Below are 24,191 nucleotides of genomic sequence, written 5' to 3'. Positions count from 1 at the left end.
CCATCAGCTCTTGAGTAGTCTGTTACAGTTCAGTTCAGTTCAGTTGCTCAGTCGTGTCTGACTCTTTGCAACCCCATGAATCGCAACACGCCAGGCCTCCCTGTCCATCACCATCTCCCGGAGTTCACTCAGACTCACGTCCATTGAGTCCGTGATGCCATCCAGCCATCTCATCCTGGGTTGTCCCCTTCTCCTCCTGCCCCCAATCCCTCCCAGCATCAGAGTCTTTTCCAATGAGTCAACTCTTCGCATGAGGTGGCCAAAGTACTGGAGCTTCAGCTTCAGCATCATTCCTTCGAAAGAAAGCCCAGGGCTGATCTCCTTCAGAATGGACTGATTGGATCTCCTTGCAGTCTAAGGGACTCTCAAGAGTCTTCTCCAACACCACAGTTCAAAAGCATCAATTCTTTGGCACTCAGCTTTCTTCACAGTCCAACTCTCACATCCATACATGACCACTGGAAAAACCATAGCCTTGACTAGATGGACCTTAGTCGGCAAAGTAATATCTCTGCTTTTGAATATACTATCTAGGTTGGTCATAACTTTTCTTACAAGGAGTAAACGTCTTTTAATTTCATGGCTGCAGTCACCATCTGCAGTGATTTTGGAGCCTAAAAAATAAAGTCTGACACTGTTTCCACTGTTTCCCAATCTGTTTGCCATGAAGTGATGGGACTGGATGCCATGATCTTCATTTTCTGAATGTTGAGCTTTAAGCCAACTTTTTTGCTCTCCTCTTTGACTTTCCTCAAGAGGCTTTTTAGTTCCTCTTCACTTTCTGCCATAAGGGTGGTGTCATCTGTATATCTGAGGTTATTGATATTTCTCCCGGCAATCTTGATTCCAGCCTGTGCTTCTTCCAGCCCAGCATTTCTCATGATGTGCTCTGCATATAAGTTAAATAAGCAGGGTGACAATATACAGCCTTGACATACTTCTTTTCCTATTTGGAACCAGTCTGTTGTTCCATGTCCAGTTCTAACTGTTGCTTCCTGACCTGCATACAGATTTCTCAAGAGGCAGGTCAGGTGGTCTGGTATTCCCATCTCTTTCAGAATTTTCCACAGTTTATTGTGATCCACACAGTCAAAGGCTTTGGCATAGTCAATAAAGCAGAAATAGATGTTTTGCTGGAACTCTCTTGCTTTTTCCATGATCCAGCGGATGTTGACAATTTGATCTCTGGTTCCTCTGCCTTTTCTAAAACCAGCTTGAACATCAGGAAGTTCACGGTTCATGTATTGCTGAAGCCTGGCTTGGAGAATTTTGAGCATTACTTTGCTAGCGTGTGAGATGAGTGCAATTGTGCGGTAGTTTGAGCATTCTTTTGCATTGCCTTTCTTTGGGATTGGAATGAAAACTGACCTTTTCCAGTCCTGTGGCCACTGCTGAGTTTTCCAAATTTGCTAGCATATTGAGTGTAGCACTTTCACAGCATCATCTTCCAGGGTTTGAAATAGCTCAACTGGAATTCCATCACCTCCACTAGCTTTGTTCGTAGTGATGCTTCCTAAGGCCCACTTGACTTCACATTCCAAGATGTCTGGCTCTAGATTAGTGATCACATCATCATGATTATCTGGGTCGTGAAGATCTTTTTTGTACAGTTCTTCCGTGTATTCTTGCCACCTCTTAGTATCTTCTGCTTCTGTTAGGTCCATACCATTTCTGTCCTTTATCAAGCCCATCTTTGCATGAAATGTTCCCTTGGTATCTCTAATTTTCTTGAAGAGATCTCCAGTCTTTCCCATTCTGTTGTTTTCTTCTATTTCTTTGCATTGATTGCTGAGGAAGGCTTTCTTATCTCTTCTTGCTATTCTTTGGAACTCTGCATTCAGATGCTTATATCTTTCCTTTTTGCTTCTCTTCTTTTCACAGCTATTTGTAAGGCCTCCCCAGACAGCCATTTTGCTTTTTTGCATTTCTCTTCCATGGGGATGGTCTTGATCCCTGTCCCCTGTACAATGTCATGAACCTCATTCCATAGTTCATCAGGCACTCTATCTATCAGATCTAGTCCCTTAAATCTATTTCTCACTTCCACTGTATAATCATAAGGGATTTGATTTAAGTCATACTTGAATGGTCTAGTGGTTTTCCCTGCTTTCTTCAATTTGAGTCTGAATTTGGTAATAAGGAGTTGATGATCTGAGCCACAGTCAGCTCCTGGTCTTGTTTTTGTTGACTATATAGAGCTTCTCCATCTTTGGCTGCAAAGAATATAATCAATCTGATTTCGGTGTTGACCATCTGGTGATGTCCCTGTATAGAGTCTTCTCTTGTGTTGTTGGAAGAGGGTGTTTGCTATGACCAGTGCATTTTCTTGGCAAAACTCTATTAGTCTTTGCCCTGCTTTATTCTGTATTCCAAGGCCAAATTTGCCTGTTACCCCAGGTGTTTCTTGACTTCCTACTTTTGCATTCCAGTCCCCTATAATGAAAACGACATCTTTTTTGGGTGTTAGTTCTAAAAGGTCTTGTAGGTCTTAATAAAACTGTTCAACTTCAGTTTCTTCAGCATTACTGGTTTGGGCCTAGACTTGGATTACTGTGATATTGAATGGTTTGCCTTGGAGACAAACAGAGATCATTCTGTCATTTTTGAGATTGCATCCAAGTACTGCATTTCGGACTCTTTTTTTGACCATGATGGCTACTCCATTTCTTCTGAGGGATTCCTGCCCGCAATAGTAGACATAATGGTCATCTGAGTTAAATTCACCCATTCCAGTCCATTTTAGTTCGTTGATTCCTAGAATGTCGACGTTCACCCTTGCCATCTCTTGTTTGACCACTTCCAATTTGCCTTGATTCATGGACCTGACATTCCAGGTTCCTGTGCAATATTGCTCTTTACAGCATCGGATCTTGCTTTTATCACCAGTCACATCCACAACTGGGTATTGTTTTTACTTTGGCTCCATCCCTTCATTCTTTCTGGAGTTATTTCTCCACTGATCTCCAGTAGCATATTGGGCACCTACTGACCTGGGGAGTTCCTCTTTTGGTATCCTATCATTTTGCCTTTTCATACTGTTCATGGGGTTCTCAAGGCAAGAATACTGAAGTGGCTTGCCATTCCCTTCTCCAGTGGACCACATTCTGTCAGACCTCTCCACCATGACCTGCCCGTCTTGGCTTGCCCTGCAGGCATGGCTTGGTTTCATTGAGTTAGACAAGGCTGTGGTCCTAGTGTGATTAGATTGACTAGTTTTCTGTGAGTATGGTTTCAGTGTGTCTGCCCTCTGATACCCTCTTGCAACACCTACCATCTTACTTGAATTTCTCTTACCTTGAGTGGAGTATCTCTTCATGGCTGCTCCAGCAAGGCACAGCCGTTGCTCCAGCAAGGCACAGCCGTTGCTCCTTACCTTGGACAAGGGGTATCTAGTCTGCTACAGTTCCTTCTAATTTGTCATACTGCATTCACTTTTGACCACTATCTAGCAATTTGCTACATGACTGCAAGTATAATCTTTTAAAATTTTCCTCAATTTCTCTGTGTCTCCATTTCCTTATCTGTAAGATTAGATAATGATGGCCCTTCCCTCATAGATTTGTTGTGATGATAGAAAGAATTGCTATGTTAGAGTATTGAGAATAGTGCCAGGCCCTGAGGCCTCAGTCAATTGTTATTGAGAGCTTACACACTGTTGCATTAAGCTAAGTAAAAGAAATGGTTAAGATAGAGGTTTATTAATAATAGATTTGAATGGAGTAATTATTAGCTCATTTATACTTAATTGTGCTTTATGTATTCATACAAAAAATCTGCAACTCTTGTAATGCGTGACCTTATTATGTGTAATTTTTTTTCTTAATTAAAAGGCTAAGAAGCACCAGGCTTTTCTAGTGGAGACATGTGAAAATAACGTGAAAGAATTGGAATCGATCCTGGACAGCTTTTCTGTGTCGGGCCAGTGGACATCAGGTTAGTTGAAGGTATAAAATGACAGATGCATCTGTCAATGTTCCAAAGTCACTACATTTTGGGAATTCTGCAGATGCCTCATCTCAACATGTTTTGATTTGATGACATGATAAGAGCAGTTCTCACAGCAGTCAGTTGGCCTAGCCGGCTGCGAAAGGGTGACGGACTGTGGACCTGCTGTTGTCCTACCCGAACTTGATTTACAAGTGTTGGTGTCTGTGTGATTGGACAGACAAGGGCTCACTTGCTGTGTTCTGGATCCAACTGAGAAGAAAGTCCATACAGTATACCTGCAAGGGGAACAGATGTTTCCATCAAACCGAGCCAAATTCTGAGGCAACCTTCAGCAACTTAAAGGTCATGTATTCAGAAGGTTAGGTAGGACACAGGCTGTAACAGTGCATGTCCTTCACTGCTGCTTTCCAGTCTGGTTTTCTCCTTCATTTCCTACCACAGTGTACATACTCTCCAGATGAGTGCTGCAGTAAAACGCTTTGGTTTTAGTATCAGCCCACTTAATATGATAGAGAACTGTAAAGATGGTATAGCGGGTAGGCATATTTTGGTATCAAGCAAAAAGCATTAGTTACAAATGAATGCTCTCCATTCCGTGATTTCTGCTTCCTTAATTTGTGTGTGTGTATGCCATTATTTGTGGTATAGTAGCTTTGACTTAGGTACTTTCACTTCTCTACCTCAGTTTGCTTTTGGCATACTGTCAGCCTCAAATTATTTAGTTGCTTTCTGACTCAATTATATTTTTCAAAAAAGCATGTAAAATTCAATTCCTTATACCTTTAAATGGCTTCAAGACTGTTTTTCTAAAGGAAGCAAGCATATTTGACAAATAAGTTCTTTAGGAAACGCTTAGGTTCAAAAAAGTTTGTTGTCCTTATAAAACCAGAAAGATATGATCAAGGCCCATTTCACATTATGAATCTGCAGATTTCTGTTGGTGAACTGTTAGAAATTGAGTGAGATTTGCTGTTACCTATTTTTAACTTTCTTTGTTTTAATTTAAACTTTTCCCAAAAGCATTAGTATTTCATTGTCACTGTAAAATCAAGGTGTATAAAAGTGACATAAAAATATAGATATCCACTTTTCAATTGTATTTGCTAAAGCTTTGAGGAATAAAATTTTCTTTTTCAGTGATAGTGTTTTATCATTCAGATGTGTCATTGCTTAATGGTTTTAAGGATCTTTAAAATTGTTAAATTATTATCATAACATATCTTAATGCTTCAATGTGCAGAGTTGAATTAGAAAACCTAAGAATAATGAGGTCATGTCTCCTTTGAGGTTTAAAGTTAAATAGTTGATAACAAAGAAACTCATAAGTTATTACTAAACCTATAGAAAAAGAATTGTCTTCTAATGAAGTTTTTCTTTTTATTCTCATCTTTCAGTGACCATCTGTTTTGAACTTCTTGTTCCTGGGAAAGGGATTGTATGCTGATTTTGTGATTTCTGTTCTGTTATAGTGGTCTTTGTTTCCATATTGTGCTGGTTATTCATTCTTTTGCCCACCCTGGAATCATTCTCCTCTGGTCTCTGTTTTGCCTTCTGGAGGCTGACCTCTGTGGACTACATGATCTGGGCTCCTTTGCCCTCTGGCTTGGGGGTTGGATTTGGATTGTAGGTGCACCAGCAGGAGATTAAGAGGGTGGAGGAAGAAAGGAAAGCAGAGAATGTCACGGTGTTTATTTTCCCCATTCCCTCCAGTGTGTTACTGGCAGTGGTTTCATTTTTGGTGGCCACAGCTCCTGTCAAGCGGGCTCTCTTCCACAGCTGTGGTTTGTGTTGGTCTATGATGATAGCGTTACCTCCACTTGACGCTGTAGGTGTCTCCATGGTATTAGTATTGGTTTTCTAGTCTTTAGAATGGACTGGTTGAATCTCCTTGCAGTCCAAGGGACTCTCAAGAGTCTTCTCCAACACCACAGTTCAAAAGCATCAATTCTTCGGCACTCAGCTTTCTTCACAGTCCAACTCTCACATCCAACATGACCACAGGAAAAACCATAGCCTTGACTAGACAGACCTTTGTTGGCAAAGTAATGTCTCTGCTTTTCAATATGCTATCTAGGTTGGTCATCACTTTCCTTCCAAGGAGTAAGCGTCTTTTAATTTCATGGCTGCAGTCACCATCTACAGTGATTTTGGAGCACCCCAAAATAAAGTCTGCCACTGTTTCCACTGTTTATCCATCTATTTCCCGTGAAGTGATGGGACCAGATGCCATGATCTTTGTTTTCTGAATGTTGAGCTTTAAGCCAACTTTTTCACTCTCCTCTTTCACTTTCATCAAGAAGCTTTTAAGTTCGTCTTCACTTTCTGCCATAAGGGTGGTGTCATCTGTATATCTGAGGTTTTTGATATTTCTCCCGGCAATCTTGATTCCAGTTTGTGCTTCTTCCAGCCCAGTGTTTCTCATGATGTACTCTGCATATAAGTTCAATAAGCAGGATGACAATATACAGCCCTGACATACTCCTTTTCCTATTTGGAACCAGTCTGTTGTTCCATGTCCAGTTCTAACTGTTGCTTCCTGACCTGCATACAGATTTCTCAAGAGGCAGGTCAGGTGGTCTGGTATTCCCATCTCTTTCAGAATTTTCCACAGTTTATTGTGATCCACACAGTCAAAGGCTTTGGCATAGTCAATAAAGCAGAAATAGATGTTTTGCTGGAACTCTCTTGCTTTTTCCATGATCCAGCAGATGTTGACAATTTGATCTCTGGTTCCTCTGCCTTTTCTAAAACCAGCTTGAACATCAGGAAGTTCATGGTTCACGTATTGCTAAAGCCTGGCTTGGAGAATTTTGAGCATTACTTTGCTAGCGTGTGAAATGAGTGCAATTGTGCAGTAATTTGAGCATTCTTTGGCATTACCTTTCTTTGGGATTGGAATGAAAACTGACCTTTTCCAGTCCTGTGGCCACTGCTGAGTTTTCCAAATTTGCTAGCATATTGAGTGTAGCACTTTCACAGCATCATCTTCCAGGGTTTGAAATAGCTCAACTGGAATTCCATCACCTCCACTAGCTTTGTTCGTAGTGATGCTTTCTAAGGCCCACTTGACTTCACATTCCAGGATGTCTGGCTCTAGGTGAGTGATCACACCATCCTGATTATGTTGGTCGTGAAGCTCTTTTTTGTACAGTTCTTCTGTGTATTCTTGCCACCTCTTAGTATCTTCTGCTTCTGTTAGGTCCATACCATTTCTGTCCTTTATCGAGCCCATCTTTGCATGAAATGTTCCCTTGGTATCTCTAATTTTCTTGAAGAGATCTCTAGTCTTTCCCATTCTATTGTTTTCCTCTATTTCTTTGCACTGATCACTGAGGAAGGCTTTCTTATCTCCTTGCTATTCTTTGGAACTCTGCATTCAGATGCTTGTATCTTTCTTTTTCTCCTTTACTTTTTGCTTCTCTTCTTTTCACAGCTATTTGTAAGGCCTCCCCAGAGAGCCGTTTTGCTTTTTTGCATTTCTTTTCCATGGGGATGGTCTTGATCCCTGTCCCCTGTACAATGTCATGAACCTCCGTCCATAGTTCATCAGGCACTCTATCTATCAGATCTAGTCCCTTAAATCTATTTCTCACTTCCACTGTATAATCATAAGGGGTTTGATTTAGGTCATACCTGAATGGTCTAGTGGTTTTTCCTACTTTCTTCAGTTTAAGTCTGAATTTGGCAATAAGGAGTTGATGATCTGAGCCACAGTCAGCTCCTGGTCTTGTTTTTGCTGACTGTATAGAGCTTCTCCATCTTTGGCTGCAAAGAATATAATCAATCTGATTTTGGTGCTGACCATCTGGTGATGTCCATGTGTAAAGTCTTCTCTTGTGTTGTTGGAAGAGGGTGTTTGCTATGACCAGTGCTTTCTCTTGGCAAGCTCAATTAGCCTTTGCCCTGCTTCATTCTGTATTCCAAGGCCAAATTTACCTGTAACCCCAGGTGTTTCTTGACTTCCTACTTTAGCATTCCAGTCCCCTGTAATGAAAAGGACATCTTTTTTGGGTGTTAGTTCTAAAAGGTCTTGTAGGTTTTCATAGAACTGTTCAACTTCAGCTTCTTCAGCATTACTGGTTGAGGCATAGACTTGGATTACTGTGATATTGAATGGTTTGCCTTGGAAACAAACAGAGATCATTCTGTCGTTTTTGAGATTGCATCCAAGTACTGCATTTCGGACTCTTTTTTTGACCATGATGGCTACTCCATTTCTTCTAAGGGATTCCTGCCAACAGTAGTAGATATAATGGTCATCTGAGTTAAATTAACCCATTCCAGTCCATTTTAGTTCACTGGTTCCTAGAATGTCGACGTTCACTCTTGCCATCTCCTGTTTGGGTGTTCTTTGGAAGGACTGATGGTAAAGCTGAAACTCCATTACTTTGGCCACCTCGTGCAAAGAGTTGACTCATTGGAAAAGACTCTGATGCTGGGAGGGATTGGGGGCAGGAGGAGAAGGGGACGACCCAGGATGAGATGGCTGGGTGGCATCACCAACTCGATGGATGTGAGTCTGAGTGAACTCCGGGAGTTGGTGATGGACAGGGAGGCCTGGTGTGCTGCGATTCATGGGGTTGCAAAGAGTTGGACATGACTGGGCGACTGAACTGAACTGAACTTCCCGTCTTGCTGGTTTGTGGTATCACATCATATCTTTTTTGTTCTCTTAACCTGCTTACATTTCTGTAAAATCTTCATTAAATTTTTTCCCCAGTGAACCCTTCTGACTATGCCAGTTCTTTCCTTTGATACTTGACTCATTCACATACCTGCTTTGAACTTGATTTTATTCTTGTTCTTGGCTTCCAGCAAATAGCCCTATATAACCATAATGGACTCCCTTTCTGCTCATACCAGCTCAAGTTGGATTTTTGCCATTTAACCAAGAGGGATATAATTAATAAACTTTATTGCTCAACATTTTGTGGAAGAGCCTTAACAATTATGATTGCCTACTGTGTCAACCCTGGGTTCAGCTATACAAAGATGACTAAATAATTTGTTCCTGCCTACCTCTCTCCCTTTTTTCCCCATGGTACTTATTGCTGTTAAGCATTTCTGCCCAAATATGTGGTGCATTTTTTTGTTATATCTGTATTGTCAAGGTTCTCTGGAGAAATATAACCAATAAGATTATATAGATACACACAAGAGGAGATATTGGAGTTTGCACACATGGTTATAGAGGCTAGGAAATCTTGTGATCTTTCCTCTGCAAACTGAAGGACCAGCAAAGGCAGTAATATAATTCAGTGTGAGTCCAAAGGCCTGAGAAACTGGGGTGCCTGGGGCCCAGGAACCAGGATTAGGATGTCTGAGGGCAGAAAAAGGTGGAAGTCTCAGGTTAGGAAAAAAGAGAATTTTCCTTTCTGTCCTTTTGTTCTTTGGAGTTGGAGGAGGAGAGGGCTAAGAGAAGGGGGTAGGTAAGGGAAGCCAACAGATTGGATATTACCTCCCCTACCCACGTTGGTGAGGGTACATCTTCTTTACTTAGTCTACTGATTCAAATGCTAGTATGTCCCAGAAACACCCTCATGGACACATCCAAAAGCGATTTACTGGTTTTCTGGGCGTCCTTTAGCCTGGTCAAGTTGGCAGTAAAATCAACCACCACAATATCCAACCTCCATGAGGGCAAGGATCTTTGTCACTTTCATTTACTAAAGAGTTTTAAGCAGGTAGACAATACTTGGCACAAAGGAAGCACTCAAATATTTTTTTCAATGAATAAAAGTATGAATGAATTAACAGTAGGTCAATATTCTATTTTAAATGATAATTTTTGAGGTTATAAAGGTAGTCATGGAATCTCTTTCAAGATTTTGGCAGCTTTTTTTGGGTAGCAGTCCATAAAGAGGCACCAAGAAGATTGACTTTCTGTCTTCAGTGGAAATGATGTCACCGTCTTTCATGCCTTATGGAAATGCCACCTTGATTGCTTACTATTATTAGATAAGATGACCTCAATTTAATTAATCATGGACATTTATTTCCTATTTTTGCCTTCTACTTTCTGCTGAAATTGCTACACAACAGCTGCTCATAACTCATTTTTTTTCTGATAGAAATGCTTAGAGTGTGTATAAGGGAGAAGTCCTTTCCCACTTTGAACCCATGTAGTCTTTCTACCGGAGAAGGCAATGGCACCCCACTCCAGTACCCTTGCCTGGAAAATCCCATGGGCGGAGGAGCCTAGTGGGCTGCAGTCCATGGGGTCGCGAAGAGTCGGACACGACTGAGCGAATTCACTTTCACTTTTCACTTTCATGCATTGGAGAAGGAAATGGCAACCCACTCCAGTGTTCTTGCCTGGAGAATCCCAGGGACAGGGGAGCCTGGTAGGCTACCGTCTATGGGGTCGCACAGAGTCGGACACGACTGAAGCGACTTAGCAGCAGCAGCAGCAGCAGTCTTTCTGCCTCAGATGTTTCTTCCTACTATCGTTTTATGGTTTCACCTCTAGAATGTGACTTTTCCTTCATTAGGTTCATGAAAGAAAGTTTTTCTTCTAATTCATTCTCCTCAGGCAGCTTGACTTTTGTGTTGACTGAGACAAAAGCCCCTCCAACCTTCTTCAACCTTTCCTTCCTTGAGGAAATCATTTGTAATACTCCAGAAGTATCCTTTTGCTTTCTACTAGGAGAGGCTGAAGGACCCTAGGAAATAATAGCAAGAACATATGGTGCCTTTAGGTATGTACATATCACCCAGGAGTCGGGCAGCTTCAGGGACTGTTCTTAAGAAAATCAGGACATCAAGTGGTACTTTCCTCTCATCACTCCTTCTTTCCATCCTTCGTAAAGGATTATTGCCTAGATTAGTATCTTCTTGAGACTTTTAATTGTCCTCAGGAACCTTGTGGCTGGTACCTTTTAATTAGAGGCTCATGGGTTACTGAGAGGCTGAGGATGTCTGGAAGAGCAGCACACAGGTCTCCTTTGGTGTCATTTGCCAGTTTCTTCTTGCTTACTTCCCTTACCTCCCAGTTCACTGAGGTTTACAAACCAAGCTTGTCCTACTTTATCATGCTGATAGCTTTGGTTTGTGAAATCCAAGGGAGTGACCACAGTAAGAGGGCTCAACATTTCTAACATAGTCAGTGTGCTCACTAACTAATGACACAATTAAGGTGACTGAGAAATAGGGGACCCAGGAGAGCCAGGCTGACTCCGAAGGCCTGAGAAACAGAAGACCTGATGGTGTAAGTTCCAGTCTGAGTCTGAGTCCAAAGGCAGGAGAAGACTGATTTCCAGCTTGAAGGGAGTCAGGTGGACAGAAAGAATCCTTTCTTACTTAGCCTTTTGCTCTATTTGGGCCTTCAGTGGAGTGGGTGAGGCCCGCCCACACTGGGGAGAGCAGTCCGCTTTACTCAGTCTACTGATGCAAATGTCAGTCTCGTCCAGAAATGGCCTCATAGTTACACCCAGAGATAATTTTTAACTGAAAATATGGGCCTGTAGCCCAGTCAAGTGTATGCATAAAATTTTGCTGTGCTGTGCTTAGTTGCCCAGTTGTGTCTGACTCTTTTGTGACCCCATGGACTGTAGCTGCCATGCTCCTTTGTTCATGGGGATTCTTCAGGCAAGAATACTGGAGCGGATTGCCATGCCTGTGTGCAGGGGATCTGACCAACCCAGGCATCAAACCCAGGTCTCCCACTCCCACATCGCAGGAAGATTCTTCACAGACTGAGGCACCAGCGAAGCACATACAGTTAACTGCCACCTTCTCTCTGGCCAGCAAGTCCCTCATAACTGTCGTGCTACTTTCTGTTTCTGTGAATCTGACTACTTTAGATATCTCTTATATTGAAATCTTATATTATCTTTTCATGATTGACTTCTTTTACTTAGCAAAATATCCTCCAGGTTCATCCATATTATGGGACATGACAGGAATTCCTTTTTAAGGCTCCATTGTCCAACAGAAGCAGAAGAGATTAAGAAGAGGTGGCAAGAATACACAGAACTATACAAAGAAGGTCTTAATGACCTGGATAACCACGATGGTATGGTCACCAGACATCCCGGTGTGAAGTCAAGGGGGCCTTAGAAAGCATTAGTACAAATAAAGCTAATGGAGGTGATGGAATTCCAGCTGAGTTATTTAAAAATCCTAAAAGATGATGCTGTTAAAGTGCTGCACCCAATCTGTCAGCAAATTTGGAAAACTCAGCAGTGGCCACAGTATTGGCAAAGGTCAGTTTTCATTCCAGTGCCAAAGAAGGACAGTGCCAGAGAATATACAAACTACCATATAGTTGCATTCATTTCACATGCCAGCAAGGTTATGCTCAAACTCCTTCAACCTAGGCTTTAGTAGTACATGAACCAAGAACTTACAGATGTACATGCTGGGTTTAGAAAAGGCAGAGGAACCAGAGATCAAATTGCCAACACTTGCTGGATAATAGAGAAAGCAAAGGAATTCCAGAAAAGCATATACTGCTTCATTGACTACTGTAACGCTTTTGACTGTTTGGATCACAACAAACTATGAAAAATTCTTAAAGAGATGGAAATACCAGACCACCTTATCTATCTCCTGAGAAACCTGTATGCAGATCAAGTAGCAACATTTAGAATCAGACATGGACCAGCAGTCTGGTTCAAAATTGGGAAAGGAGTATGACAAGGCTGTATATTGTCACCCTGCTTATTTAACTTCTGTGCTGAGTACATCATGGGAAAGCTGGGCTGGATGAAGCACAAGCTGGAATCAAGATTGCCAGGAGAAATATGAACAACTTCAGATATATAGATGTTACCACTCCAGTGACAGAAGGCGAAGAGGAACTAAAGAGCCTCTGGATGAGGGTGAAAGAGGAGAATGAAAAAACTGGCTCGAAACTCAACATTCAAAAAACTAAGATCATGGCATCCAGTCCCATCATTTCATGGCAAATAGAAGGGGAAAAAGTGGAAAGAGTCACAGCTTTTATTTTCTTGGGCTCCAAAATCACTGTAGATGGTGACTGTGGCCATGAAATTAAAAGACACTTGCTCCTTGGAAGAAAAGCTATGACAAACCTAAACAGTGTATTAAAAAGTGGAGACATCTCCTTCCTGACAAAGGTGCTTTGAATCATAGAGAAAACCATAGTCAACCATAGTCAAAGCTATGATTATACAACATGTGAGAGTTGACCCATAAAGAAGGCTGAGCACTGAAGAATTGATGCTTTCAAATTACGGTACCAGAGAAGACTTTTGAGAGTCCCTGGGACTACAAGGAGATTGGACCAGTCAATCCTAAAGGAAGTCAACCCTGAATATTCATTGGAAGGACTGATGCCAAAGCAGAAGCTCCCCTTTGGCCATCTAATGGGAAAACCCGACTCATTGGAAAAGACCTGGATGCTGAGAAAGATTGAAGGCAGGGGGAGAAAGAGGTGACAGAGGCTGAGATGGCTGGATGGCATCGCTGACTCAGTGGGCATGGGTTTGAGTAATCTCTGGGAGGTAGTGATGGACAGGGAAGTCTGGCATGCTGCAGTCCATTGTGTCACAAAGAGCTGGACGCGGCTTAATGACTGAACAACAGCAAGACTCCATTGTTACATATTGGTCACACTTTATCTATCGATTTATCTGTTGATGGACCTTTGGGTTGCTTCCATCTCTTGGCTATTTCGAGTAGTGCTGTTATTAACATGGGTATAGAAATATGTCTACTAGGCTCTGGTTTCAGTTCCTTTGGATATACAGAAGTGGGATTGTTTGTCCATTAACTTTTTAAATAGCTTTTTTTGGTCACACCATGTGACATGTATGATCTTAGTTCCCTGACCAAGGATTGAACCCAGTGAATTCTGTGTAAATGAGCCTATTTCCATAGTACTTAATTTGCTATGAAATGAGTTCCTTGGTCAGAAGCAATGCTATGGGATACATGATGGTGAATAAGACATTTTGTAAATTCGTGGATGACAATTTCAGCAGAAATACTATTATCAGGAAAGGAAAATGCCTTTCTAGAGTAAGTGCCTAGTAAGAATGAGCATTGCTTATTCCATGATGGAAATTACTTAGTATAATCAACTTGCCCCTAGGTAGATGGCTAGTGCCAGTCAGGAGTGGTGGCATATCATGGATTCAGTGTTTGTCTTTGGTATCAATGGAGCTGGCACTTAAGAGGAATTGTAAGCCCGACAGCCTTGGTGAGTGAAGATCCATGCTGCCAAGCCCTTACCTTCCGTCCACTCTTGCTGCTGTGACTCCTGCGTTGTAGGGGTGACAAAGATGAGCAGGGGGAAAAGTGACTTGGAAAATATGCTAGCTGACACCCACAGAATACTTCATTTTGTCCTCCTGATTGTTAAGATCCTCCTCCACCTCAGTTGATCGGGGCATAGTGCCCATCTTAAGAGGTCTGTCCACACACTTGCTCAGACCACCTTGGGACTGGTTTTCCTATCATCTTTTGGAATCCCTGACTGTCCAGCCAATCTGCTAGCTACTAGCTCCAGATAAGTGTATATTTGTGCCTTTGATCATCTCTCATTCCAGACAAAATGATAGTCAGGTCCAGTACTTGATGCTTTGCATACTTGGGGGGATTTTTGCTTCGTCACCATCCTTCAAGGCCACCCTTGAATAGGGCTGTCATGATGCAGCTGTCTACTTTTTTTTTAAGTTAATTAATTTTTGGCTGCACTCTGAGTCTGCATTGTTGCACGAAGTCTCTTTCTAGTTGTAGCTAGTCGGGGCTACTCTCTAGTTTCGGTGTGTGGACTTCGTATTATGGTGCTTCTCTTGTTGTGGAGCTCGGGCTCTAGAGTGCAGACTCAGTAGTTGTGGCATATAGGCTTAGTTGCCCCACAGCGTGTGGGATCTTCCTGGACCAGGGACTGAGGATATGTCCCTTGCATTGGCAGGCAGATTCTTAACCACTGGACCAACAGGGAAGTCCAATACTTTTGAGTAACATCAGCACATCATACAGAAACATCTATATAACAAGCCCATTCTCTCCACACCCACCCCCCACGCCCCGCCTGCCAACATTAGTCAACTGGTTATAGGGAACTTGTCCACAGGTTCAGGATATAGGTTAAGACAGAAGAAGCAATGTAACAAGAATAGGAAATCTGGATTACTTATTCAGGCAGCTTGGTTGTGCCTGCAGGATTTGTTTGAACCCAGGTTTGCATATATACCACTTTCCTTTGAGATAGAGTGCTATCATGAATGCTCAGATTAATGGGGTTGGTGGATCTGACAGTAACCATTTTACCATGGGCAACTCAGGTCACATGCTAAATTGTGGGGTGTGAATGCAGTGTCTGCTAAGGACCAGTAGCAAGTCAAAAGCTGATTTTCAAGAGAGTGCTTATCTGTAGAGGATGGCTTGCTTTCTTCCCAAATTCTAAAAGCTTACACTATCATTCACCTGTAAGTACCTGCCAAACTTGGCCTGCTTAAACTCAGTACGATCAACTTGGTAGAGAATGAAGTGGAACACTTGATGTCTTCCAGAATGGAGAGCTGATGGAGATTTCTATACACTGGATTATGCTAGAGTTGATGTGGTTCTGAGGTAGGGTCGTGAGGGTACATTGCTGGTCCTGCAAGCAGAAAGAAACTGTTTTGGTGGTTTTTATTAAAAGGATAGAAGAAATAGCCTCATTCCAGTTTCCAGGAAATGGATTGATTTGCTCCAGCAGTGAAACTACATCTGTAACTGCAGCTGTAATTGGAATCACGTGTGATTATGCTTTCAGTAATTCACTGTCATTCCTTAAGACCCATCTGTACTCTGCACTAGCCAGAGAGATGAGTTGAATGCTGATGTGGTTGGAATAACCACCCTTTATCATCTTTCACAGAGGCACTAATCTCTGCAATCTCTCTAGGAATGTGGCTTTACTTTTAGTTTACTATTTGGGTAGATCAGTTTTGGTGACTCCCACTTACTTTTTTTTCCTGTTTTCCTCTGTTAGCTCCTCATTCCATGGGTCAGGTAACTAATATGGGCATTGTGCCAGTTTCTGCATTTGTTTTTGATAACAGTGCATTCCGAAGTGGGAAAACAACTGTGTGGGTTCACCTCGGGCCCACTGGAGCTAGACCTTAACCAAAGCTTGCTTGTATAAGCTCCTCCCCTAACTAGGGAACCACAGTAGCATATTAGCTCTCCAGGAGTTGAAGTCAGTTCCAGTTCAGTGTCCAGTTATCTGAGCTATGTGTGACTCCCTTCCCCAGTACACGGTCACCCTGCTAAACAGTTGCATGGTTCTTGGAGGAAGGCTAGGAGAGAGGTTTGCAGTGTGATCTTTTGGGGCAGGATTGTTTGGTTTCCTAAAGGGGATGCACTGGCACTGGTTCTGTGAACAAACTCAAGTCAGAATTGGTTGAGGGCCAAGATGTCTTTTGTATAGATTTAACTTCTACTTCTGGTAATCAGACCCAGAACTTTTCTATTTATACGAGTCGAGTAACATTCAAGTAGAGTGCCTATCTGTTTTAGTCCCAGGAATGCTGTGATCAGTAGCCAATGCTAGTGATCTCTGTGGGTAAAAGCATTTTGTTTATTACTTCGAACCCACTGCCCGTTATAATAACCACATGCATTTTGTTGCTGCAAGTTGAGGCTACCACTTGACCTTGTCACTTGAGATTCCAGGATCTTCACTGAACCCAGCTTGGTGGCATCATTTTCCACTGTTATCCATGGCTCTCCAGCTACTGTGCCTATGCCCACCAGGCTACAGAGCTCATCAAGTATGCTCAGCCCTTCCCCTACCCCCCAACACATTTCTTAAACCTTGGTAAAGAAGGTATTTTTTGAACTCTTCCTGGGGACACAGTGGATGGGTGAGTAGGACTTACATAATAAATACTGTCCATATGTGAGGGAAGTTATAAGCCATTTTTTTTTTTTAAACTCCAGGATGGGGACCAGTGTTTGCAAGACAATGAAGATGTTTATGATCTCAGTAAATAAGATGAGTTTAATCTATGGAATGTAGTCTGAGCTTGTAAAATATAACTGCCAACAAAATGTTTATATTCAGTGCTTTTAGAATGAAAAAGGGATTTTCTTAGTCATAATTGTATTAAATATTTAGATTTTCTCAGGTGAAAAACCCATTTGAATGTTATTTTCTGTGTTTTATTACATGATTAAAAATCAGTATTAAACAACAGTGTTTTGTTTTCATTTTTTCTATTCTGAGGATGAATATGACTATTCATGTTCTATAGTAGATATCTTTTTTAAAAGTCTTTTATTTTATATTCTGTCCATTTATTTTTTAAAAATAATTTTATTTATTTATTTATTTTTGGCGTTGTTGGGTCTTCATTGCTGCACAGGCTGTTTTCTAGTTGCGGCGAGAAGGGGTTACTCTCTAGGTTACTTTCTGGTACTCTCTCTTCTCACCACTACTGTCGAGTGGTACATGGGCTTCCCATTGCAGGGGCTTCTCTTGTTGTAGAGCATGGGCTCTGGGGTGTGTGGGCTTAAGTAGTTGTGGTGTGTGGGTTCTAGGACACAGGCTCAATAGTTGTGGTATATGGGCTTGGTTGTTCCGTGGTATGTGGGATCTTCCTGGATCAGGGATCAAACTTGTGTCTCCTGCATTGACAGGCAGATTCTTTACCACTGAGCCACCTAGGAAGTCCTGTCCATTATTTCTTAATAGTTGAGGTCTTGCAGGATACTGAAGTAGATAGAATGGTTGACAAGGTGGAGGAAATAGACTCACCTCAGTCATTATAATTTACTGTTTCTTCTGTGGAACTGTAGGTTACTGAGATGATAGATAATACCATCCTGAAAAACAGTGGTTTATTTGAGTCATGTAAAAATATTTAGTTTTTCAGATTGTTCAAAAGGGAACATTTAAATGGACGGTTTGGACCCTTTCCTTCCATCTCACTCCCTTCTATGGGCTACTAATTCAAGGAAAAGCTTTGTCAAGGTGAACCCGGACTTGACCTTGGAGAAGAAAAGGGCAACCCACTCCACTGTTCTTGCCTGGAGAATCCCATGGACAGAGGAGCCTGGCAGGCTACAGTTCATGGGGTTACAAAGAGTTGGACACGACTGAGCACCCAGACTTGAAACCTACTTAAAAGTGAGAAAGAGATTGAGACAGGCAGCAGAGATGTGAAAGTACAGGCTGGCACCTGTGTAAAGAGACATACATGGACAGGGACAAGGACAGAGGAACTAAGAAGATTTTGAGTTGGCGTAATGGTACTATAAATGGTCGTGACACATGCTGCTCTTCATTTGCACTTTGACCTTTGAAAAACCATTTATGACTATTGTTAAAATTGTACTTTGTCTATTTATTTATTACTGTTCTTTATCTGTGAGTTTTTAGTCCTTTCACTGATAGGATAGTTTAATAGTTTATTGTTTGGGGTGCTAATAATGCAGTGATTAGGACATTATTAGGTTGAATCACATTTTAGTTAGTAAGCTCCTGGATCCTTTCTTTTTGCTTGTGAACACTTTGTCGTGTTAAGGTACCAGTAAGTACTTCTTTTTATAATGAAGGTGGCCGGGACATAAAGCATACTTTTCACCTCATTTGAACTTTATTGTGAAAGCATTTTCAGGCAGAGAGACTTTATTGAATATAGAATATAAGATTTGCATGGGTCAGTAAAGAGAGGGCATTTTATCCCCTTACACCTCAACAACCATATTCTGGTGATTTTTATTCTTCTGGATTTCTAAGAGCAAGTTTTCTCCCTTATTGTATAAGCTAACAGATTTCCTGGGTGTCCTTGAATGATTTATTCATCGTCTACTTGTGTAGTAGCAAAATAAAAGAATTATACATTACATTTTTTTTTAATCTTGTGCAAGAGAGCAATTTAAAAAATATATTTAGTAAGACCTCTAATAAAATTTTTAATGAGTTGTCTCTCCAACTCATAGTCATTATGAAGAGTACTGTCTCCTTCATTTTCAAGGCTGAGGGCACTGTCTTCTTTTTTTCCCCTCTCGTTGGGATATGTGTTGTTTCCATATTACTTTTGGTTTTTCAGTTAATTATTATTCTTCTCTTTAAGAAAATTTAAGGTGTACCCATACCTCAGATAGTGTTTACATTATACTTTGGTGAATGTAATGTTTATTAATAATATTTTGTTCAAAATTTAAATAATAATTATCATTAATACTCTGAGGTAAATAAAGTTGTTCTGTTATTAACAAAGACTTTCCCCCCTTTACTCATCCTTTCTTTCCTTTGTTACTGCCTGCTTCCCTCCTCTCCCTAAAGTTCCAGCAACTGAATACTTGAGGAATGGATGAATGAGCTTATGTAATCGTTTACTGTCTCATCTCTTCTATTTAGATGGTAAATCCCATAAGAACAGACTCCACCACTCTTGTTCACCTCCATTTGCCTAATGTTTAGGATTAGTACACAGTAGGAATACATTCAGGAGAAGGTGATGGCACCCCACTCCAGTACTCTTGCCTGGAAACTCCCATGGACAGAGGAGCCTGGTAGGCTCCAGTCCATGGGGTTGCGAAGAGTCGGACATGACTGAGCGACCTCACTCTCACTTTTCACTTTCATGCGTTGGAGAAGGAAATGGCAACCCACGCCAGTGTTCTTGCCTGGAGAATCCCAGGGACGGCGGAGCCTGGTGGGCTGCCGTCTGTGGGGTCGCACAGAGTCGGACACGACTGAAGTGACTTAGCAGCAGCAGCAGGAATACATTCACGCGTTAAATTAGTTGAATGAATCAATGAATAATAAAAAGTTATTATGAATGCTTCTTATCTATATTAATACTTAGATTATAAAATATGAGAGGGAGAATTATTATACTTTTAGTGTGTTTTAAAATTTGCAACTTATTTTTTTACAGTTTATGAGTAATACAATAAGCAAACAGTTTAAAGTAGTTTTTGAAGCTAAACTTTTGATGATTTGGATTAATATTTTAAACTGCATTTAACCATGTGACCTTGATTAACTCAACTAACTTATGTCCTAGCTAAATTAAAATAGTTTGAGGGCATAATGTGGAAATACTCACATTTTTACAATGGGTATCAGTTTTAAGAGTTTTAATTGAAACATGATGTGGGCCTATGTAGATAGTACTAGTATTTTTATAATTTATTTCAAATTGTAACTTGAGAATTTTAAGGATTGAAGAATATCATTTCTAAGCATAACAGAAAATTATGTGCTCTTGGGTTCAGAAATTATTGTTTGAGAAAAATAGGCCTGACTGATCAAAAACACAGGGACCAAAGTAAGTATATTTAACTCTCCCGAACGGTGTTTAGTATAGACTGTTTGTTTAATTGTTGGATGACAGGTATGTACAAAAACTATAGTTCCTTTGGAAACGGGAAAAAAAAAAAGAATAAAAGATCTTACTACAAACTACAGGGTAGACTTAGGTACAAAGTAGCCATAAATTTGTACTTGATATATTATGAACTTAATTTGACCACTTGTTCAGAAATCGATTAATACTTGGCTCTACAGCAGTATACTTAGAAGAATGAGTCTACTCATGTATCATGATGTCTTTTCAGCCAACTGTTGTCTCTTTGTGACTTTAATGGTATATTTTTATTCTATATTTTTCTGTAGGCATCCACAAGGACAAAGATAAACCTCCCAGCTTCTCTGTTGTCCTTGAGACTTTGAGACGCACCTTGACAGATTACCAGAACAAGCTGGAAGATGCATCTAATGAGGTAACACTTGCACTGTTTGGCTCCACACACATAGCCTTCGGCCTGCAGCAGTACGTATTACTTGCTTGTTACAAAGGTCAAAAATATTGTGAATGTTGATTTGACAGCCTCACAGATAAAAAAATAATAAGTTGTCTGTCACTGTTTTCTCTGTGAGTGTGGCCTAAAGTCAGGTCTCACTTGTGTTTTTGTAACTCTTCTGTCACACTGCTATTTTCGGAGTTCTAAAGACTGTCACTTCTTGGTCTTCATAATTTATCTTTTAATTTAATAAAAAAAAGCTGTGCAACTCAGTTACTATGATATTTAAATGTTAATGTGTTTTCATGAGATTTGGAATAGGTAGTGGACATTTAGGGCTTGTCAATATTTTGGCTTAAGAGTTCTACAAATTGTAGAGATCTTAACTAAAAAAGAAAGAAATTAGTTTGCATTCTGTAAAGGGAGTGACTGTTAGAAGTTTTTTAAAAACAAATATCTGCTTGATGTAGCCTGGAGGTTTTGGTTTCCTGATTGAAAAAACTCATGTTTCTATTTATCTTCTCTCTTTTAAAAAAAAAATTTATTTATTTTAATTGGAGGCTAATTACTTTACAGTATTGTAGTGTTTTTTGCCATACATTGACATGAATTAGCCATGGGTGTACATGTTATCTTCTCTTTTGTATTGCTTAATTTGTGGATTGATAATTTTCTTGGGTATTAAAATGTTTTATGAACTTGTGCTTTAAAAATTGAAGAGTTTATTTAGTTACATCTTATCAAATTAGAAAATATGAAATAACTATGTTAAACACAGTTAGTAAAACAACAGACAATTTTTCTAACTGAAGACAAGTTACAAAACATATAATTTAGTATTTATCCCTCTGTGTTTATCTCTTTGTTTCGTGTAATACAAAGGCCATGAAACCCGTATATTTCCCATTTCAAAAGAGCCATATTTTACTTTAGTTTGCTAAGGTGAAGAAAGAAGGAAAAGTGAGTTTTCTTAATGCCTTCTAAAGAAAATGACCACTGGAATAATTAAATTTCTATAAAGAGCAAACATTGCCGTCTTTCCCAGTGAGACAAGACAACCTGTATTGTTAGTAGTTTATGCACCTCTTCTGAGGCCTAGGTCTGGAAGCTGCAGGGTAAGTAGGAACATATTACCCACAGCGAATTGTTATTTGGGAGGATGAATGTCACATGATCTTCAGCACAGTTGAAAAGTCGACTCAGCAGGCTTTGGCTTAGTAATGCGCTTTGTTGTGAACCAGTGCCAGAGACAGCAGTGGGGAGACCAAGGGGGTGGCTGCAAAGAGAGCAAAAAGAGCAGTCTGACAGAAAGAAGAATGAACTGTCAAAGAAAATAAATCACAAGCAGAGTGGGACCAACTGATGACCTGCCACAAGCCTTCCCAGCAGGACTGCATGTGACCGACCCTGAGGTTGTCATATGGAGTGAGAGACCCGCGGATACCCTCACGATGTAGAAAGAACAGGCTTATGCTCTGTCCTTTTTTCTTTCCGTATAGATGCCATTCCTTCTGGCATTTTGGTCCTGTAGGATTTTAAAAATAAAGTTATATTTGTTTACAGTAAGAATGAAATCCTTTATCCAGATAGCTGGTAAAAACACAACAATATCACTGACATTTTAAGCTTGAATGCTTGCTTTTCTTTTTAGCATGTGAACTTGTGACAGAAATTACATAATTAACCAAAAGAAATACATTTTTAAGACTGAATTACTATCAAAAGTTTGTACTTGATAATGGCATAAAAATTTAAAGATTAGCTTTTGAGTTATCCACCCTTGGAAAATATTTTAAAAGTTACTTACATTTTTTTTTCATCAGCTAAGCAACATGAACAATGCTAAGGAAAAGGCATCGAATGAACTTGACTCTACCAAACAGAAGATAGAATCTCACACTAAAAATATAAAGGTATTATAATTTAGAATAACTTTCTCCTGTTGTGTTAAGAAACTAATATAATTATCTAGGGGATATTTTTAAGGAGAGCTATATGAAAATATATCTTCCTTTTTTTTAATTAAGTATGTTTAGATACCGCTTAAAATTTTTTTTATTCTTGATCAAAATAAGAATGATTTTTCATTGAAAAAACTATTGGAAATTGTTTTGGTTCAAGGAAACATTCATTTCCCAGATTTAATGATAGTACCATAGATTCAAATATTGTTTTAAGATTTGATGTCCAACCTTAGCTACACAGTCAACATATCTTATGTAAGCACATCAGTGCTTGGAGTCAGTTTTCATAATTTTGGAGTGGAGTCATTGTTTTAAGTACATCATGCCTAGTAGTGGGCTGAGATCACACCTAGCTAAGGTCCAGGACAACAGTTTATTTTTTGTGCTGCTTTTATGTACACATCTTTGAAAAATTATACTAAGGCAACTCTCAGAGTTGGAATTTTTTGGTGTGGGTTCCTGTTGTTTGTCATGGATGTACTTGAATGAAATCTGTTAAGGGTAAGGACTGAAAAGTGAAGCAGAATTTTATGTCATGTATTTGAGATTTCTACTGGCATTTGAAATATCATTGGGAAGTAAATGTTCTTATGGTAAATGTAGGAGATTTATATTTTAAATGTTATTTTAAAGTTTTTGAGCTACCAATTTTTTTTTTTTTAATAATGAGCTGAGAAGAAAACTCTTGTAAAGAGCTTTTTGGAATAGGTTTTTTGATTAACATTTTATATTTAAGTGTTATGATCTTCCCAGCATCTTTTTGTTTGGTGTCTCCAACAGGACCTTCAGGATAAGCTGGGAGATGTCAGTAAAGAGTTAAGTCATTTACGCACTAAATGTGCAGACAGAGAGGCTCTAATAAACACTTTGAAAGTGGAACTGCAGAATGTGCTGCACTGTTGGGAGAAAGAAAAGGCGCGAGCAGCCCAATCTGAGAGTGAACTTCAGAAGCTTTCCCAGGCTTTCCATAAGGATACTGAGGTATTACCTGGGACAAGAGGACTGTCAGGAAGGCCTCGCACTAATCTCACTTTTAGACATTTACATCTATCAAGTGGGTCTTTTTACTCTTATTTAACTCAAAAAATTCTTCTCAGCTGTTTTGAAGTGTTCATGCCAGCTGCAAAACCAGCCATTCCATTACTCTTGTATGATACAATTTTGTGAGAGAAATAAAGTAGTTTAACTGTTTGATCATTTGTACAAGTTATTTTCTCTGTTAGAACATACTATTTCAAGCAGCTATTCTCCTAACAGTCTTGTGTGTCAGTGACAAAATAATTTTTTTTATTTCAGTAGTTTAGTAGCCTGACATGGTGGAAAGAATCTTGTTTGTAACCTGAAAGAACTGACTTGGATAGAGGTACTTATGTTTACAAACTGTGAATATGGAGAAGCCACATGGTTTGGTCTCTCCACATCTTTGCTTCCTTATTTGCAAAACAGGGATAATATCTGCTTTAATAGAAAGTTGCCTTATTTTTTATAATTGTAAAATATTAATCAAAATTTAGAAAAATAGAAGTCTCACACAGTTAAAAAGTTTATTTGGATGTCCTTGGGGGT

The 24,191-nt window shown here is 40.0% G+C and overlaps 1 protein-coding gene across 2 annotated transcripts in view; it reads left to right on the top strand.

Annotated features, from left to right (window-relative positions):
* Positions 1-24,191, top strand: part of LOC120860199 (coiled-coil domain-containing protein 171) — a 334,015-nt gene that overhangs the window by 95,058 nt on the left and 214,766 nt on the right. For both annotated transcript variants that reach the window (XM_040235975.1, XM_040235974.1), the window contains 4 exons: positions 3,831-3,933; positions 20,534-20,640; positions 22,485-22,574; positions 23,406-23,606. In XM_040235975.1, the coding sequence (XP_040091909.1) occupies positions 3,831-3,933; positions 20,534-20,640; positions 22,485-22,574; positions 23,406-23,606 (501 nt within the window). The remainder of the gene's footprint in view (positions 1-3,830; positions 3,934-20,533; positions 20,641-22,484; positions 22,575-23,405; positions 23,607-24,191) is intronic.

This window comes from Oryx dammah, unplaced genomic scaffold (genome assembly GCF_014754425.2).
Source record: "Oryx dammah isolate SB20612 unplaced genomic scaffold, SCBI_Odam_1.1 HiC_scaffold_11050, whole genome shotgun sequence".
Classification (NCBI taxonomy): Eukaryota; Metazoa; Chordata; class Mammalia; order Artiodactyla; family Bovidae; genus Oryx; species Oryx dammah.
This window is presented reverse-complemented; position numbering and strand designations above follow the sequence as displayed.